Here is a 19,499-nt window from a genome sequence, read left to right on the forward strand (position 1 = left end):
CATGAAACCCTGTCTAATAAGCCTCTGGTGAACCTACACGCTAGCACAGTCCTACTGTTGATGATGCCATCCTGAAGACTATGTATGCATTTGACATAGTCTTGGGTAATATCATTCATCCTGATATCCTTAAGAAACTCATATTTGAATAACATACTGGAAAAAAGTGGGGCAGGGTCTGAAGCAACCAGAGGCTGGGTCCTCCAGAGAATCTGCAGGCTATCGGGCCAGGCAGGCTTCTGCCTCCATGGAGCTGGCCCAGCCTGCTGGTGTGCAGCGCATATGGAGGCAGGACCTGGCCCAGCCTGGCCTGATGGTGATTGGCTCAGCCAGTGCCTTGTATCAGGTGTAGCCCCTGGGTCTGAGGTGGTGCTGCGCTGCCAGAGGTCTCTGCCAGCAGTGGGTCATAAGTGTCCCAATGGCCACTGCTGCTCCTATAGGGGAAGGGGCTGTGTGGGGTGGGGGGGACCCCCCGAGCAGTCCTTCCACCCCAACACAGTCTCCCCACACCCACAAACTCCCCCACAAGCTACCCACCAACCCCACAGCCCCAAACCACTCCCACAAATCCTACACTGCATATGCATCCACAAACCCCACACCACCCCAAACACCTGCACAAGCCCCACACCTACCCCACAAATCCTAAACCCACCGCTACACCCACCCACAAACCCCCCAATCCCACCCACAAACCCAACACCTCTGATACACACCTTCCTCCCCAGCTCTGCATCCCCCTCCCCCCCAAATCTCACACCCTGTATGCCCAGCTGCGAGAAGGGATGGGACAGGCCCTGTGCCATGCCCACACTGGTGCTAGGACATGCGGACCCAGCCTTGGGGGAGCTTCTGGTCTCAGGAACCACTTGGGGGGTGTGATGGGCTGAGGGGTTAGAGGTGGCAGCAGAGGTGTGTGTGAGAAAGAGATAGGGGTTGGGGGAGCACTCTGGATAGCAGAGGCTGCCAGGGCTGGGCTTGCAGCTCTCCTGCCCCCCCCTAGAGCAGGCTGTGTGGGGGGAGGCCAGCCTGGAAGGGAAGGGGCTTGCTCAGCCCAGTCCCTGAGCCCCAGTCAAGGTTTTACCAGGAACGGCATGGGGATCACTGGGGCATGGGCACAGGAAGAACAGTAAGGGTTGGCACTGCTCAGAGCCACAAAGCAATGGATGGGACAGCTTACTGCTGATTCATGTCCTGGTGCTGGGATGGAGCTGCTGCCAGGAGGGAGCTAGTGGGGGCAGGCAGGGGCTGCGGGACAGGAGTGAGAGGCCCTGGCATGGCTGTGGCTTGGGAGTGAGGAGCAAAAGCAGGGGCATGGCACTGGCATATCAGTGTTGCTCAGCACCCCACGTCCTGCTGAGTGAAGGGGGCAGGGGCAGCTCTGATTTTTCTATGATAAAAAATCAAAAAGCAAATGCCAAAGTGCATAGATATTTAGAATTCATTTTATTATGATGATAGATGCACTGGTAGGCTTCCAAATTGCGTTAAAATTGTAAATATATAAATAAAAAATTGCTCAACTAATCTCTCTCTATACAGTGGTGTTTCATTTTAATTGTGCAAGAACATGAATTTGGGGTATTTTAATGAGAGAATTTGGGGGGTTTTATTAGGGAATTTGCAATGTTTAAACAGGAAACACCAGGATCTCTGTTAGTGAGACAAGGGGTGGGGCCTTGGCAGAGGAACCTGCCCAGGGCCAGCACCGGGGACCCAGCTGGAGGGCAGACAAGGTGGCTGGCCTCCTGGCCATTTGGGGCCAGAAGGACAAGCAAAGTGGGCCACCTCAAGGAGTGCATCTTCTGGACAATAGCTACCCAGATGGCAGAGCGGGGACACCAAAAGACATAATAGCAGTGCTGCCTGAAGGCCAGCTGTGCAGCCACAGCCCACTGGCAGCTGGCCCAGAGGTGCAGGAGGCTCTGCTGCAGTGACCACAGCACAGCCCAGGTGGCCATGCAGTCCCCGTCTGGGTCCGACAGGCATGCAGCCAAAGGGCCGCAGGTGCAAGGGGGCGGATGCTGTTGCAGGTGACAGCAGGTCACAGCCAGGCAGCAGCCCCCACTGCGAGACTGCTGCAGTAAGTAGAGGGTGCAGGGGCCACTCTAACTTAGGGCTGCTTCAGGAGTCCAGCTGGCACAAGGGGCTAGTGTCCTCTGTCTCCCCCACTTCTTTCCCCTGCAGCCTTCCTGCGTCCCCACTACCTGCACTCCCCACCCCCAGCTCCACACCATCTCTGCCCCTTCCCTTCTGCTCTCCTCAGTCTCTGCCTCTTTCCACCCCACTCCCCAGTCTCTTCCTCTTTCCTACCCATTCCCCACAGTTCGTGTCTCTCTCTCCCTTTCCCCCTGTACTGTCAGATGCTGCTTTGACTGTATTCCCTCCCCATGGAAGTGCAGCCCTTGCCGGCTGTGCAGCAGTATCAGCACTGCTGATGCCGAGCAGGGGACAGTTTCATGTACTCCATGTCTAGCTGTGCCTGACAGTAAAAGAGGGAGCACTGTAGGGTGGGGGTGGGGCGCGTGCAGAAGTTATAAAGGGCAAGTGGAAGAAGGGACTGGTGGCTGCTGTGGGTGTGACCATGGCCCTGCCTACACCCCCCTCCCTGCTTTGTATGCAAATCTAAGATCAGAGGCTTTTCTTCCCATGCTGATTGCAAGGAGTTGGGGTGCTTCATCTTAGATTCAAGTAAATATGATAATGTTCTTCCAAGGGTTTTGGTCTTTTTTTGTTTTTGTTTTTGTTTTTTGGATTGATACAAATGGCTAGAGGGGCTGGTTTACAGCTCTTCGTAGAGTTCAGTACCTAAAAGAAAAATAACACGTTAACTTCTCAGAACCTTTAAAACTGTTCTGCATGCTATAAGCTACAAATATTTGCTACAGCCAATGAGATCTCTTTCTTTGAAGGGTGTTTATTCCAGAAAATAATGAAGTAGTTTTTTAATATTCCCATTCCAGCACGTGAGTGTGCTTCGTTATAACAACTTACACATCATGGGTATGATGTAGAGCCAGGGCTGTCTGTGGTAGGAGGCGGGTGGGGGGGTGTTGATGGCAAATCAGGGAAACCGCCCTGGGCCCCGTGCTTTGGGGGGGTCCCATGGTCAGTGCCGCATAGGCGCCGTCGAACACTGCCGGCTCTGCTGCCACTGCTGCTGCCGACTCCAGCTGTTGTAACTATTCTTGCAGCATGTTTAATTGAAGTGATGACTTCTACTCCAAAACAAACCATTATTATTTGAAACTTTGTTGAATCTGAATTACTGATAACAGCATTCTTGGTTGCAGTTACTACCTTCTGAGGCAGATACTTCATGGGTCAATGGACTGCTGCATAATCATGGGATGTACCGTGCTGAAGTGACTGAGGAGGAGAGGCCACCTGGCAGCTTTCATCAGGAAGCAAATGACATCCACTGTTTTCATACCACTCAAACCAAATGCACTACTTCTCCTTTAAAATTAACCAGCCCAGAGAGGATTGTAGCCTTGCATCGGGAACTTAGACAAAACCATCGCAGTAATTACCAGGTCAATAAATCACATTCATAGTTTTTAATTTAATGAGATCAATTTTTCTTAGCAATCTTTTTATAGATTACATAAATATTTAAATCAACTTTTCAAAATGTATATTTTATTAGTAGTTAGGACAGTCTGAAGAAAATGAACACTTAGGGTTTTTTCTGTTATGATGATCTTACCAGTTCATTAAGAACTGATAGTAGCTCTTAGAGTATATGGGGAAAAATCTAGGATTTATTTTCACCCTTGCAACTAAAATCAGCTTTGGAAATTGCAGTATTATGAGAAATATTGATATGCCAAAACTCATTCAATGTGTAGATACTGACCTACCTTTTTCTTCCTTTCTTCTCCTCCCCCACTTTTTTTTAATGATCCAATTATTTGTGTGCCCTGAAGTTCTTTATAGTAATTTCCATTAACTGCAGGAATCCTGTTAAGGACAGAGTGGATCAATTGCAATTGCATTTGTGACAGTCTGCTGGTAAACTAACAGGCAGCAGATTTTATCTTCTTTGAGGCAATACAACCATTTCTTAACTGTTTAGGAAGATGAGAGATTGCTTGAACAAAATTAAAGAATCCAGTCATTGATGTAGCCAGCCATACTAGATCTCATGACATTTCTCTGTTGAACTTTTATGGTAACCCAAGAATAATTAAGTGAAACACAACAGACAGAAGCATTTTAGGACAGTCCTTGACAGTAGCGTGTTCCAAATGTGTATTTTCTATGTAGGAATCTACCTCTTATGTAAACAGCAGAGTATCATATGAATCATTCTGATAATATTTGATGAAAGAAAAACCAACATTGTTTAAACAGGCTGATTTTTGTGCTACCCCTGCCTGGTAGAAATCTTCATTCATCCATGGATCGAAGTGGTTAGTAACACTACTACCTCCACCACCACTGTCATCATCAATTTTGCTTATTAGAGATAGCCAAAAAATATTTAGGTGTTTCAGGTCATCTAACTCCTTTACAGTATAGAGAAGTTCTTGTTATATATTACATTAACTTCAGTTCAATTCCACTGAAAACATAATATAAACCTTGTTTACAGTAAAATGGAAAAATCCTGCTGACATCAGCTGTAATATGCACAGAACCTTGTAGTCCATTTCATTCGTATCTTTATATCTTTGTAGATGCATTTATTGTTATGAACATTTGAGAGTTACATAGTCTTCTCTCCTCTCCTCAGATACCTCCATTTAACTCTTTCAGTTCAAATTTGAAGGCTGACTGCAGTTTGCTGTCTCATGGCCAAGATGTGACTTCCTGGGACACAAGGTCAAAGGTGAACAATACACTTAATTTTTCCGAACGTCGCCCTTTCCATGCCATAAAGGAGAGGGACCATTTGTTACAATGTGATGACGTATTCCAGAGTCAAACAGGAAATCAGCATGCAGGTGCTGTTCCCCAGGGAAGGAAAAAGAAAAATGCCATTATGAATAACACATGGATCTCTAGAGAAAAAACAGATGGCTCAAACTCAGCTACCACAGCAAAAAGCTATTTGTCAGACATGTTGTCAGCAAGTAATAAAGGTCGAAATCCTGTGGGGAAGAAATCAGATTCACTGGAAAGAGTAAAATCCTCAGAAATGAAACAAGGTAAAGAGCCTTCATGACATGATTTTCCCATTGTTATAAAAAAAATATTAATCTTTGTCGCTGCTCTTTGTTAGACAAAATCATTTGAGGGAATTTTTCAACTTAAAAATCTTTTTTTTAAACTAATGAGTTTCCTCTGTAAATAATGACTAGTGGTGGTTAGAAAATTTCTGTGAAATAAATTTTAATTGCAAATTTTAATTGCAAATTTTAATGAAAAATTGTCATTTTCTGGCCCATCTAAAACCATTCTGACACAATTTTCAACATCCAAATTCTGTCTGGTGTTTGTTTACTATTTTTCATTTCTCTCAGCTTCGACTGTGAAAATCAATTGAAAATAATTTTCTATTATTATGCATTGTTTCAATGGACACTGGCAAATAGTATAGGAGAGTCTGTTTGCTGAATTCTTCTTTGGAATTTAAGATGATGTGTTATAGACTTAGGTTCCCTAAATTGAAAATCTAAATTTTGGATTATTGATGCAGTTGGTATATCTTAAATTTTAATTTTTCCCTATCAAGCTGAATGATAAAGAAAGTAACAGGTAGGATATTCCTCTTTGTGTGAGGCTTTGCTAAATATCACTGTATGACTGGTCTAGTTGCTACCTAAGCCCATTTTTCCTATTGTAGAGGTTACCCACTCGAATAGTGTCATTGGCTGTGATGGGATTAGTTTGAACAGGGACTTTTCAGTAATGTAATTGGGGGGGTGAGGGTTCACATCTGGCTCCAAGTTATCTCTTCACCTACATATATTAAAGTTAGACTTCAGAAGCTCCATTTTATCATTCCTACATTAAAGCTTGTTTCCCTTCTTCTCTATTACTTATCCATAGTACTTTGAAGAGATGCATAAAAACAGAGAAACGTGAATTAGTCAGCAAAGGAGATCAGCCCTCCTTCTGGATTTTATAGTCAGAGCTTGACATGGACATGTGAATGAATGCTATTAAAGAAGCTAGAATAGAAGGATTCAATCCAGAAGGAGGATGGAATGATTTGGTGGAATAACTTTATTAGCATTTGGAAAGCCGTATTTTACAAGACACGACTAAAAGTTTCACAAGCTTCCATTAGATCTTGTATACCAGGGAATTTCAGAAAAAATCCTACCAGCACTAACACCAGCTTTAGCATCTTTGTAGCAGGTTAAACAATGAATTTGATGGTCAAAGTGACAGCCAATGAAGACTAGTTTATATTGGGCTCCCACCAGAGTTAAGACTGGTGACGTTCTCAGTTGCAGGATGTTCCTGAACTGGCCAAAGCAGTCATCAGCTATCTTGAATAGGCCATGAACTATGTAGTCTGTTGTAGACTGGGTGGATATGGTGGCACATCAGTGATGGGAGACTTTCCCTTTAACTGGGATCTGCACCTATGCTGCCGTGGCTTCTTCCAACATCCCTGCTCCCACCTCTCTGGCTATGTGTAGGCTCAGTTTCCAACTGGTGAGGGGCTGCACTGGGACTGGGGAGCTGCAAATTGCATCTGCTGGGGCTGGGGGGTGGCAACTGCCTCTCTCTGCTCTCCTCCTTCACCCTGCCTCCCGATGTGGCATGGGCACAGCTGAAAGCTGCATGGACCCAACACAACTCCTAAGCCTGCACCCATGCCAGGGTTTGGCAGTGAGCAGTCGTGGCAGGGTGGGGAAGAGGTACAAGAGGTACACGGAGAAAGTGGCAATGGTGTGGGTGCAGGCAGAGGAGCTATGCCCATGCTGGAGCTGGGAAGTTAGGGGTGGCGAAAGTTAGGTGGCAGTTTGCAGGTCCTCGTCCATGGCACAGCTTCCCCATCAGCTAGAAGCTAAGCCCACATGCAGCCAGAGAGCAAGGTAGGGGCTAGGAGAAACATGTGTGAAGGCAAAACCCTTCAGCTCCACAGGTCAGATCCAGTGGCTCAGTGGGCTGAATCTGAGCCACTGACTGTATGTTGCTAACCCCTGGGTTAGTAGAATTACTGTTCTGTATCAGCTGGAAGCCTTGTATTTTTTTTTCACAAGTGTCATATATTACTTTCTGTGTCACCCTGTTGTAACCAGGTGAATACTCTACTCTTTCTTTTGCCCCTCAGAGGTCAGAAATAAATGGGCACTGACTGGTTGTGAGGACACATTAATACGCACATTTACAGGGCTCATGTTCTCATTGGGGAACATCTGTTTTTCACTTCGGAAGGCAAAGGTGCAATTACTCACGGTAATAGTTGAACTGGTCCTTGTTTGGCACCTTTTATAATGAATACACTCCAGCTGCCGAGGGAAAAGCACAACAATATCTCAGTGTACTCCCCAGACAGACAACATCCCCCTTGGGACTTCAAAATTCAGGCTCACACTATTGAGGGTAAAATCAGTACTTTGCTCCTCCTAATGCTTAGCCAGCAATTGTATAGACACATGCATGCAGTAATAAGACATGAGACTGTTTGGTTTAATGTGTTTTCAGGTGGAAAAACAAGTGTATATATTTCAAATGGCAACATGTTCATTGGGTAAGTGATAAAATTATGCAGAGTGTGGCAGTCGTTTCTATTGTAGCTTTGTTTTTCTGATATAATCCGTGAGAGATGGACTTCAATTGTAAATATGCTCCTATTGGCCAGATCCTGCTGTGTTAAACATTACTGGGACAAACTAGTTGGCTTTATTATTCCACAAGAGAGGCCTGTTCTTGGCAATAGAAGCATAGTATTGAAAGGTTGTACTGGATCGTACAGTTCAGGTGTTACAACCAAATCAGATAATCCCACTCATCAACTCTCATTTTCCATCTGAAAGCTAAACAGGCTTTTGCCCCCTCTAGCCTTATTGGAAGTAGTTGTAGGGACTAATTACACAAGTAAGGTTACTTACCAATGTATGGCATATATGGTAGAATAGACACTAGTAACCATTTTCACCCAACATCATCACCATATTTCAACAGAATCATCAAATGATGCTTAAAGCAAATGGGTGAATCCAACTAATAGAAGATGAGGTCTTCTTACAAAGACTCTTTGTCAATTAAATGTCCATGATTCCAAATATCTTAAAAATACATAGCAACCACATTATTGCTAAATACAAAATGAACCTGCCATTAATCCCTTTGGGCTAACGCTTACACATTATTCTTTTAAATATATTGAAAAAAATGTAACATTTCAGAGATGGTGATAGAAAAAGTTGATTTTTTTTTTTAATAGCAGCAAAATAAGGAGAGGCATTTTTTACTGAAAATATATATTTCCTCTCCCTCTTTCACCTTGTGTACTACCAATTGATTGAGCAAGTTACAAATTATAAATCAGATTTGTATCACATTATTAAAATATATGTATACACACATGCTTATATGAACACATGCACACACTGTTTGTTGAGCTGATACATGAAGAGGAAATGATGTATTACCTCAACAAATAGTGTCCTTCAAAATCTATAAATATAAAAAAATTATTACATATGGAAGTCAGTTTCAAATTGTGTCAATGGTAGGCCAGATGGTCTATGTGTTGGTGTCCTGCCAAGATGATGCCTCCAGGGAATCTGGGTCCACAACTGAGTCTTGGTGAACTATTTGTATAGAATAATTTAACGACAATTAATGCTTTATTCTATGTGTGAGTTTACCCAGCTTTGATTTTTATTGAAATTGTTCAAACACATTACCTAAACACATTGCCACGGATTGCTCTTAAAAGATTTGCTTTGAGTCTTCAGCTATTCTCTATTTGTGATATGTGGTCTGTGATTGGTCATTTAAGTCAAATGGCATTTGTTATTCATAGCATTTGCTCCCAGATGAGAGTTTATAGATGGAAAGCAAATGGGCTCCAATATCTCCATGCAAACATTTCCAGCATACGCTACATATAAATATGTATTCCTGAGACTTTCATTTCCTGCTCAAATTCTTCCACGCAAAAACAAGTCATACAAAAGTTCACAGAAAACAAACAAACAGTTGATGGCACCAGATTAAATGAATGCTCTTGAACATATTTCTGCAATAGTTGCCCAGCTTATATTTGTTGCTACTCTTGAGATTCCTAGACTTACTGCCAAAGCATCTGTTAATGGCAAACTTCTTTTTTAACAAAAGCCTTATATATAAATATAATCTAAGTATAGTGTAAAGTGCATAATGGTGCTACATGCTATGTATAAGGTATTTATAGGTAGAAGGGTTAAGTGCCTGCTCCCACTATTCACTCCAGGGATACAAATATTGTTTCCCTAGATTTGTGACCCCATAGTAATAAAGTGGACCACATAGATATCTTAACTAGTGCTCAGCAGATGTCCCAGCTAGGTTCCAAGACAGACTTTATCTCTAGCCACCTCTTTCTTATATAAGAGGCCATCCTAGCACCTAAGCGTGGCTGTACACTGGGTTTCCTGTCTGTAAGCAGCCCCTGAACTGTGCACACTGCCAGCCCTGTCTCCTGCTCCTATCCTTATTTCTGTTGTCTTGAACTCCTAGTTCCTGGTCCTGACCTGCTGGCTCTTCATTCTACCATCTTGAATTCTTGTCTCAGGCTCTGGATTATGCACTGTCTTTTTGGCTTTGGCTTCTGGCCCCTGAGTCCCTGGACTGGAGGTCCTGGCTGTAGACTGTAGGCACCTGGAGTGCAGACATAAGTAATGATTTTTGCCAGATCTGGTTCCTGAAATTGCTCAACAGCCATGACCAAACAGAAGCGTACAGCTGCAGAGCACTTTAAAAGGGCACAATCCTGCAAAAATCTGAACACTCATTGCATGGGGGTATGTTTCAAAACATAAGGTCTTCAGTAAATTGTGTCTATCTGCCTTCCAGCCTTGGACCTGTTTTCAGAATGGGAGTGGGGAAAGGGAGCAGAGGGAGTTTGGTCTGGGTTTTTTAACCCCCTGCTGGAGGGTGGGGTGGGCAGATTGGAGCTGTCCCAAGGCAGAAGGGGTGACTCCCCTGTGTATACAGGGAATGCGTCAGTAGTCTGTGCAAGTGGATAGGGCAGTTGCACTGCTCTGAGGCCAATCATACTTTCTACCTGGGGAGTGGGGGAGGAAAAGATTTTTTTTTTTTGTAGGTTATGGTATGGGTATCTGCTGTGGTTGGCATTTAGGCAGACTGTAGGGAGGAAGATATTTCATGTCTCTGTTCAGTTCATGATTTTTCGTGTCCAGAGTGGTGATGAAGTTGAGTTCATGGGCACGTCTTTTGAAGGTGTTTTGTACATTTCCTTTGAGGATCAGGATTGAGAGATCTGACAGAGTGGTCATTTTGGGAGAAATGTGCCCCTACAGGCAAATGTGGGTTTCTGTCTTTGATGGATTTCCTGGGTACATTCATCCATGATTGCAGGTTCTGGTTTGTCTACTCCACGTACCTACCGTCTGAGCATTTTGTGCATTGGATGAAGTATATCATGTTTTTTGATGTGCAGGTGTAAGATCCAGGGATGGTGATGGTTTTGTTTTCTCGGGTAGATATTTTGGGGGATGTGGAGATCTGTTGACACGTTTTGCATCTCTTTTCCGAGCATGGCTTGGATCCGTTGGTGGTGGTTTAGGCTGTGGGAAGTTTACTTCTGATGATGAGTCTTGCCAGATTTGGAGTCTGTTTAAAGGCTAGGATGAGTAGGTGAGGAAAGATCTCTCTTAGTTTGGGGTCTTTTTCAAGTGTCGTTTGAAGTTGTTTAAGGATTTCCCTTACTGGTTCAAGGGAGGGATGGTAGGTCAATACTAGTGGATATGAGACATGGGACTTTTTTGTTTTGTAATGCACTAATTCCTCACGTGGTGTCTGAGTGGCTTTTTCAGAAGTGCAGTCTATTTCTCTGGAGGAGTGTCCCTGTTGTATGAGGGCTCTGTTGAGGTTTCTAAATTGGCGATCTCGTGTGTTTCCCTCAGTGCAGATACGATGGTTTCTGAGGGCTTGGCTGTATATGACAGCTTTTTTAGTGTGTTTTGGATGGTTGCTAGTTCTGTGTAGATATGTGTTCTGGTCTGTAGGTTTTCTATATATGGAGGTTTGTGTTGTACTGTTGTGGATGGTGACCATTGTATCTAAGAACAAGATGTTAGTTTTGGTGTACTCCAGAGATGGTTGGATGTAGGGGTGTTGGTTGTTGAATTGTTGGTGGAAGTCTCTCAGAGCATCAAGGTTGGGTGTCCATATCATAAAAATGTTGTTTGTATACCAAAGGTAGAGTGAGGGTTTGATGATACAGTTTCCAGGAGAGGTTTCTTTCAGAGAGGCCATAAAGAGTTTAGTATTTTGTGGGGCCATTTTAGTGCCCATAGCTGTGCCCTTTAGAAAATATGGTGTTTAGGCTATTTTTTCTTTTCCATCCATCTGTAACTCCTGGCTTCTTTTGTTATCAGAAAGACTGTATGAAAAATGTAACTGATTGCCAATAAAGTATAAAAACTAATGAAATAATAAATGCAAATAGTAAAGTCCCAGTCATAACTCCAGGATGCTCAAGGGACTTAGAAGTAGTAAGTTAGTGGCATTCATTCCAAGCTGACTTGGGGATCTCAAGTTTCCATGAGGTGAGCATTATATTCTGTTATAACTAAGGCCTATAATCTGTCCTCAAGTCTTGCATATTGTATATTTTTGCATCATACACTTTGCATAAGAAATCCACATGGAAAATCCTGCTCTCATTTCATTACGACTTTTTAATAACTAAGTCTGGGTATGCCTAATTTGCAAACGTAGCATGCCAGGCACTGGTATGTTCACACACATGAGACTGCTCCAAGTGTACTACCTTTTGAACCAGACACAGCGTAGATACATTCTCATGGGACTGAGGACAGAGTAATTAGCTAGCATGAGTCAGCTAATTAGCACCAACTCTCAGCAGTGACCCTTAGCCTCTTTACAATATGATGCAAACATGAACACATTGCTTCTAATACACGAGATAAAACAAGCTGAGCTGTATGGTATGTTTGAAAGTGCCAGTGCCTGGCCCAGTCCAACTAGCCTGCCTGCCTAAAAAACCTTGCAATGTAGATGTATTTTCACTGGTTACTCTGGATTAATACCTCTAATACCTGTGCAACAAAGCAAAAATTGTACCCCTCTTTTTATGGTACATACAATTTTGTACCCTTAATAAAATGCACTTATCTTTTGAGCACCAATTCTGATGTTGAACAACACGGACTTAATTTCTTCTCAGAGATAGCGTTTTCTGTTAGACCTTCAGCTGATGAGCATGAAACTAGATTAAGTGTAAAGTACGGTTGCAACAGTGTGGTGCTTTCTCCTAGAGCCTGATTAAACCGAGAAATTTCTGCATTTGTTTGTACAAATACATTCTCAGCAGGTCAGCCAGCTGGTAGCTTTGATTTTAGTCCATTTTTTCAGTAGCTTTTCCTCCAATGGAATAAATAGGATGACAGAAGGTAACAGAGCAGAAAACTGCTTGTTTCAGAAGGTCTGGCCCATAACACTGCATGGAGATAATTACAGTTTTCTGTGCTCTGGTCCTGATCTTACATGGTGAACAACAGTGTGTGCAAAGCAGAGGCTACCCTTTAATGAAAAATGCACAAACAACATTGGGAGTACTGATCTATATTCAGGATCTCTGCATCCTGAGGAACTGCCTCCATTACTTGGCTTTAAAATTCATGTTCCCTCCTGTTTGCTGTCTTGCTGGCCCCACAAACTCCATGTTCCTTTCTGTCCCAATTTCAACAGAATTAATAAAATATGCTCCCAGCCCACCTTGCTGTTAGCCTGGTGCTCAGGGCCCTCCTAAGAAATCAGAGATGTGGGTTTGAACTCCTTCACGCTAGAGAGGGCCTACAGCTCCTTGGTGAATGTTCAAACCACTAGAATATTGTACAAGAGGTAACTGGTTCTCCTCCCCCTGTGTTTCAAGATCAAAAAGAGCCACTCACATGTGTATGAAAGGACAGTTTAGGTGCTTAGATCTAGGCACAGATTTTGGGCTGTGAATCTTAGACGTCTAGGAGCCAACAGGGAGGTGCCTAAATTCAGGTGAAATGAGGGATTTCATAGACATCCTTTCTTCAGCATTGCCCATTGGCTGATGGAGGCATCCCCATGCTTAGCTTGTCAGTGGTTGTGAATCCCACTTCTAGATGTCCATCTCTCCCAGTGTAGTCTTTTTACATTCACAAAATGAATTCCACTCCCAAAGCTCAGCACCTAACTTACAGGTGTGGGAATCTGCAGCATTGCCATACCTAAGTCTTTTGGTGAAGTTTGCCTTTAGCTACTCATTCTCTTCATTTCTGTTACAAGACAGGAGTTTGTTAGCAGCTCTAAAGTAACAACCTCAGTAATGTATGGTTTAGGCTGTGTCATGATTTTTAGTTTCCATTTATGGAGGCATCATTTTGCACCTTCACTGTGCAGAATGAAGCCTTACTAGGAAAATCACAACCATATAGTTTGTACTTAATGGTTTCTATTAGCCACCCCAATTACCATGGTATTCAGAGCAAAGTAATCTGTCCACCCTTGCAAAACATAGCATTGTGTCACAGATAATGGAGAGAAAAAGTTATAACCTCTAGAATAAATCATTATAAAGGAGAGACACTGGACTGGGGTTGCCAACCTGCAGCATGCATACTACAAGTGGAACGAGCAGCCTTTGTGTGTGGCATGTGACAGATTAGGGAGAGGACAAGCCGCACAGTGTCAGATAAGGCAGGAAGCAGAAAGCAGAGCATCAGATCGGGTAGGACACAGGGCAGGAAGCAAAAAACAGAGGAGCAGATAGGGCAGAGGAAGGGGTGGCACTCAGAGATGTGTTGGGACTCATTTGTGGTATGCCTACACTAGACTATTTTATTACAAGTCATAGTTTGTTTTGCCATTATTCTTCTGCAGCTTTAAGATACTCTGACAATCAGAGCAGCTGTGACTGTAGCTTATCAATCAATTACATTGGGTTTCAGGGAGATGCCCAAGTCAGCCAGATAGGAAACATGAAAAAGAGGAGTGTGCCTAAAGTTTTGCCTCTCTCTCAGATGTACTCTGCTACTGAGTCAGATGCATCTATTTAAAGATATAAGAGCATTCTTCTATAGTCATTACATTAGGCACTTAATTAACACCATCATTTACCAAAGGTGTATCACATGTTAGACTACTTTTCTGATTTGGTCAGAAAAGTCTTCCCTGCCCTCATGTCATGGATCAGAAAAGCACAATAGGCTCATTCCAGTTGCCTGTCCTCACAAGAATTATAGCGGTGCTCAGATACTATGGAAACATGGGTAGATGAACAAAAGACCTTCTTATGCTGAGGCTTGAAAAATGTTTTTCATCACAGAGTTTCTGGCCCCTTCCACTTACAAAGGGCTTTGGGGGAATTGTATTTAGACAATAGCAAAATCATCTGAAATATCAGGACCTCACACAATTATGTAGTGTATTGGGGGCTGACTGGTAAAATCTTCATCATATCTGAAGCCACTTGAACATAATTTCAAAGTTTTGTCAAACTTCTCAGAACCTGAAAATCATTTTATTTTCCTCCTCTTCTATTCTCTCACTTTTCCAGCTAGCCTGCCTGCCTGCCTGAAAAACAGCAAGCAAGGCAGGACTTTGCCATCTTTTATTGATTTCAACTGCCTCTACCATCTGCTGTGTACTGCCTTTCCATTCTTCCATTTGGGGGCTGGGAATGACATCTCTCAACAACTGTGCCTTCATTTCCAGCTGGTTTTTGTGGTATCTGGATAACAACAGTTATTTATGGCCCTTTGTGCCTGGAGGCTTGTAAAGATCCTAAGGCTGTTCTTGCCTCTTATGGGATTTGACGTGTAGGAAGAAGTGGTGAGTGTGTGGGATTGCTTTGTGTACCATGAGTAGATAGGACAGCATTTAGGCATAGTGCATTAAAGTGTCATTGGATAAAATGCATAAATGCAGGTCCTCCTGCCAGGTGAGTATCCTCCTCATTGGGCTATAGAATTATGTTCCTTCTTGCTTATTTTTTCTCATTTTATATTTTTCATTGCATTTTTTCTGTATTGCTTCAACATGAAAGGTAGAGAGTGTTCCCATCTAGCCTAGTCTATAGTCTAGAGGTTAAGATAATTTCTTGGGAAGCAGCAGATGTGGATTTCAGCTCCCTCAGGCTATAGAGGGCATTGAACTCTGGTCTTCCACTTCTTCAGTGAGTGCTCTGATATTAAGCTATTATAGGAAAGGAGGGTATCACTGCTACTTATTGCAGCTGTGCTTTGGAATGAAAGAGACTGCTGTGCTTTGCTTCATGCAGAACTCACTGCTGCTGGCATGTAAGGCATACTCTGCCTACATCTATCAAATCAGGATCCTCCAGCAACTTAAGCATAGGGACATGTAAGACTAAATCTTATTTTACCTTGTGTCTAAATAGCTGTTATGCATCTTTGTAGCTACAGTTTTTAGCATGTAGGCATAGTTTGGGTTTCTTTTTCACCCTGTGGATCTAGGATTTCCCAAAGAGGGGTGTGGGAGCAGTAGCCCTCACTGTAGGGGTGGCTGTTTCCCATGCTCTGAGACTCCTGTGCACCCCAAGTGTGTGCAGACCATTCTGCAAGAGCCTCTGGGGAGTTTTTAAAGTCCTAAAGTGGGTGAAAATACCCTCTCCCTTCCCTTGTCTGCCCCTGCTGCATTCTCCATAGTTGGGGGCAGGCAAGTTCCACAGCCGGCCAGGCTGAGCAGGGGCTAAGCTCAGCTAGGGAAGGGACAGTGGCAACAGGGTGACTGCAGAATTCCCCCCACCCTGCCCAGTCACAATGTAGGGAAAGGGAACCCATGTCTATCCCTGCTGCCCTTGTTCCCATCCCTAGCAGAGCCCAACCCCTGCACAACAAGATGCTTCTCCTGGTGCTTCTCTGCCCTTGGGACAGCGGGGAAAGTTAGGCAGAAGAGGGGAAGGAGGAGTAGGGAGAGGGCATTTCTGTGAGCAGGAAGGGGAAAGGAGAGAGCATTTTCAGCTCATTTAGGAACTTTTAAAAATCCGTGGAGGCTCCCACATGTGGTTCAATCTAAAAGGGGGATGTAGGCATGCTACTGAACCCGTTCTGCATCTACCCCTGACCCTGGGTAATGCCTGACTCATGGCCTGGTGGATACAGCACTTCACCGGGTAGCAGGAGACACTACTTGAATTCTCCTTAAGTCCAGGTCTTCTACTCCCTGAGGAAGTGCTCTAACTACTAGGCTAATAGGGCAAAACATGGAAGGACCTCCCCTGCAGTAGTCATGGTTCTTCTCTACCTAGAATTTTAGGATTTACATGTGTACCTGAGCTTATGCTATTTTGCTGTGCAGCTGTCTGGCTGGGACACAGCCATACTAATCATGCTCAGTAGGCACACACTGCCTTGCATACCGAGATCTTCACTGAAAACTGGGCATAAAGGGAAATAGGATTTCACCCTTAGTCTGTGAATCCCATATGGGCTCAGGCAGGAGATGGTAGAACTGAGCATCTCAGCTTCTAAGAGGACAGTGACTCTGGACACTCCCTCTAGTAGACCTTTAGGTGGCTAAGTAAACTTTACTGATTAAGACTCAAGTGTGTATGGGTACAGAAGTTCCAGGGGTGTAGGTTGTAGCAGTGTTGCTCTAAGGGCATAGGCAGGAAAGGTTCTTAGGGTAAATCTGATATCGTTTATTAGATCAGTTAAAACAGTCGGAAAAATTCTTCTTTGCAAGCTTTTGGGTACAAACACTGTTCGTCAGGCTGAAGAAGCCAGGGCATAGAAGTTACACTTATTGTGCAGTAGGCATGCAGAAAGCACTCTATGGCCATAATCAGACAGACTGTCAGGGCACACAGAGCACTGTAAAAATGGTGGATCCCTCTCTAAGATAACCCTGGATGGATGTGTATCAGCCTTCAGTGCTTTAGGTCTGTACCAGGTCCCATTGCAACTCACGTTGGGTCACATTCTGCCAGCAACCCATGGGGCTTTGCAGCACCCTGCTCACATCCCTTCCCAAGGTGGTGCTCTAGTCGTGGCCACTCGAGTGCTGGGGTGGCCATGCCCCTGGGCTCTCGGTGACCTGAGGCAGTGAAGCCCCTGTTTCCAATACCCAACCTGTTCCCTCTGGCCAGCTATGAGCCACTGTCTAGTATTATTGCTCTGCGTGTGGATTCCATCAACCCCTGTCTGTGCATTTGGAAAGACTGTCGTTTTTGATTAAGTGCTGGACACTGCATTCACACAGGGAGCTGTGATGTTCATCTTGTACACTGTTGTTTTGAAGAGTCCATATCCAGATCTCGGTCTGTTCAGCTTGACCTACGCTTCTCTGTCAAGGTTGTGCCCAATGGAGGACTCATTTGGTGTTCCTGGCCTGCTGGGCTCTCTACAGGTCCAGAAACCTGGCAGCAGGAGAGTGCTTAGGATTTGTTTTATGTCACTTGGTCTAATGCCCTAGAGTGCAGCGAATACATCTGTGTATGTGTAAGTTATGCAGGCTGTTATAAGTCTCTGCACACTATTAAGCATAGTGTTGAGCTTTTCAGTGCGACAACTTCTGGACCACAGAGGAGCACAGTAATCTGTTGGGGCATATACCATTGCAAGTGTGGTGGCTACTGCTGTTGGAGGCTTATCAGCAGGGTTCCTGGTTTTCCCTGATAAAACATTGCAAATTCTCTGATAAAAAATCCAAAATCCATGACACAAATTAAAGGCCACCCACAGGCCTCCCCCCAGCCCTGCTAGTGCCCCTCATTCCCCCCTACAGCCTCCCCAGTCCTGCTCGTGCCCCTTACTCCCCCCAGAACAGCTCCCCAGCCCCACACACACAGGCACAGACACACAGACAAATGCACACATACAGACATACACACACATCCCAGCAGTTAGGTGTGTGTGTGGGGGGACAGTGGGGAAAGGAAGGGGTTGGGGGGGCAGATTGAGAATGGGGGAGGAGTGAAACTCTGTGCCTGCTCCTGGGGGGGGAGGGGGAGGAGGGCAGCGGTGCCCCTCTGCAGGCCACACATGCTGCCTGGCTGGGGAGGGGGGAATCTCACATGTGGTGGCCACCACCACACCACCGCTGCTGGGGGGAAGCTGGCTAGCGGCTGAGGGAGTGAGGATGTGTTGGGGGAAGACATGGAGTGCCTGCCAGCCAGAAGACACTCCTAGTGGGGCTTTCCCCAACACCTTCCCCTCCCTCAGCTGGGCGGGTGAACGGGGGGGGCGTGGAACAGAGCATGACCCAGGGTGCAGCAGCAGAGGGGCAAGGGGCACTGCCAGCCCCATGCTACACACTGCAGTGCCCCCCCGAGCCTTGGCTCACTCTGTGCCCCCTCCCAGGAGTAGGGCTGAGGGGGTGAGGGCAGCAGTGTCCCTCTACGGGTCTCTTGTGCTGCCCAGCCAGGGGGGATGCATGCTGCAGCCACCACCACTGCACTGCTGCCACCGCACCTCACGCTGCTTGTCCATGGCTGGTGGTGGGAAAGCTGCACGGGGTGCGGTGCTGCGGTGGCAGCCACCGTGTGCAAGCCCCGCCCCCCCTTCAGCTGGGAAGACCTGTGCAGCTTGCAGAGGGGCACCACTGCCTTCGCCACCCTGGCCCTGCTCTGGGCAAGTGGCAAGGGGCGCGGTAGTGCAGTGGTGCTGGCATGCAGTGACCACTGCCGCAACAACGCTGCCCCCACACCACACCTCTGCTCACACGGCGGCAGCTGCCAGCACCATTGCACTGATGCCACTGTGCTCTGCCCCACTTGCCCAGAGCAGGGGTGAGGGCAGCAGTGCCCCTCTGTGGGCCTCACATGCCTGCTCGGTTGTGGGGGGCTCACACATGGCAGCTGCTACCACATCACTGCACCCCGTGTCCCGTGTGGCTTTCTTGCCGCCGGCATGAGGTGCAGTGGCGGCAGTGCAGTGGTGGTGGCAGCTGCTGCATGCAAGCTCCCCCTCTCCTGCCAGCCAGGCAGCACGTGTGTAGCCCGCAGAGGAGCACTGCTGCCCTTGCCCCCCTGGTGCTGCTCCTGGGAGCAGGCATAGAATGAGCTGAGGTTGAGGGCTGGCAGTGCCCCTCACCCCTCTGCCGCCGCACCCCAGGGTGTGCTCTGTTTCCCCCCCACCTTTCCTCGACTGACTACCTGCCTGCCCGGGCTGATGGAGGGGAAAGTGTTGGGGAAAGCCCCGCCAGGAGTGCCTGCTGGCTGACAGGCACTCTGTCATCCCCCAACACATCCTCACTCCCTAAGCCCCCAGCCAGCTTCCCCCAGCCCTGCCCCACAACCCCCAAGCCCCACTTACCTCCAGGAACGAAGAAGACTGATCCTCCTGAGGCAGCCTCTGGTAAATGATTGCATCGGGTTCTGCCCTTTCCGCCTCTTCTTCCCCCTC

The 19,499-nt window shown here is 45.7% G+C and overlaps 1 protein-coding gene across 1 annotated transcript in view; it reads left to right on the plus strand.

Moving 5' to 3' along the window:
* The window catches only part of LOC109280672 (golgin subfamily A member 4), a 170,699-nt gene that overhangs the window by 114,622 nt on the left and 36,578 nt on the right, over window positions 1–19,499 (plus strand). Inside the window, exons 18-19 of the mRNA XM_059721155.1 lie at window positions 3,294–3,536; window positions 4,739–5,153. Of these exons, the coding sequence (XP_059577138.1) occupies window positions 3,294–3,536; window positions 4,739–5,153 (658 nt within the window). The remainder of the gene's footprint in view (window positions 1–3,293; window positions 3,537–4,738; window positions 5,154–19,499) is intronic.

Source organism: Alligator mississippiensis, chromosome 2, assembly GCF_030867095.1.
Source record: "Alligator mississippiensis isolate rAllMis1 chromosome 2, rAllMis1, whole genome shotgun sequence".
Classification (NCBI taxonomy): domain Eukaryota; kingdom Metazoa; phylum Chordata; order Crocodylia; family Alligatoridae; genus Alligator; species Alligator mississippiensis.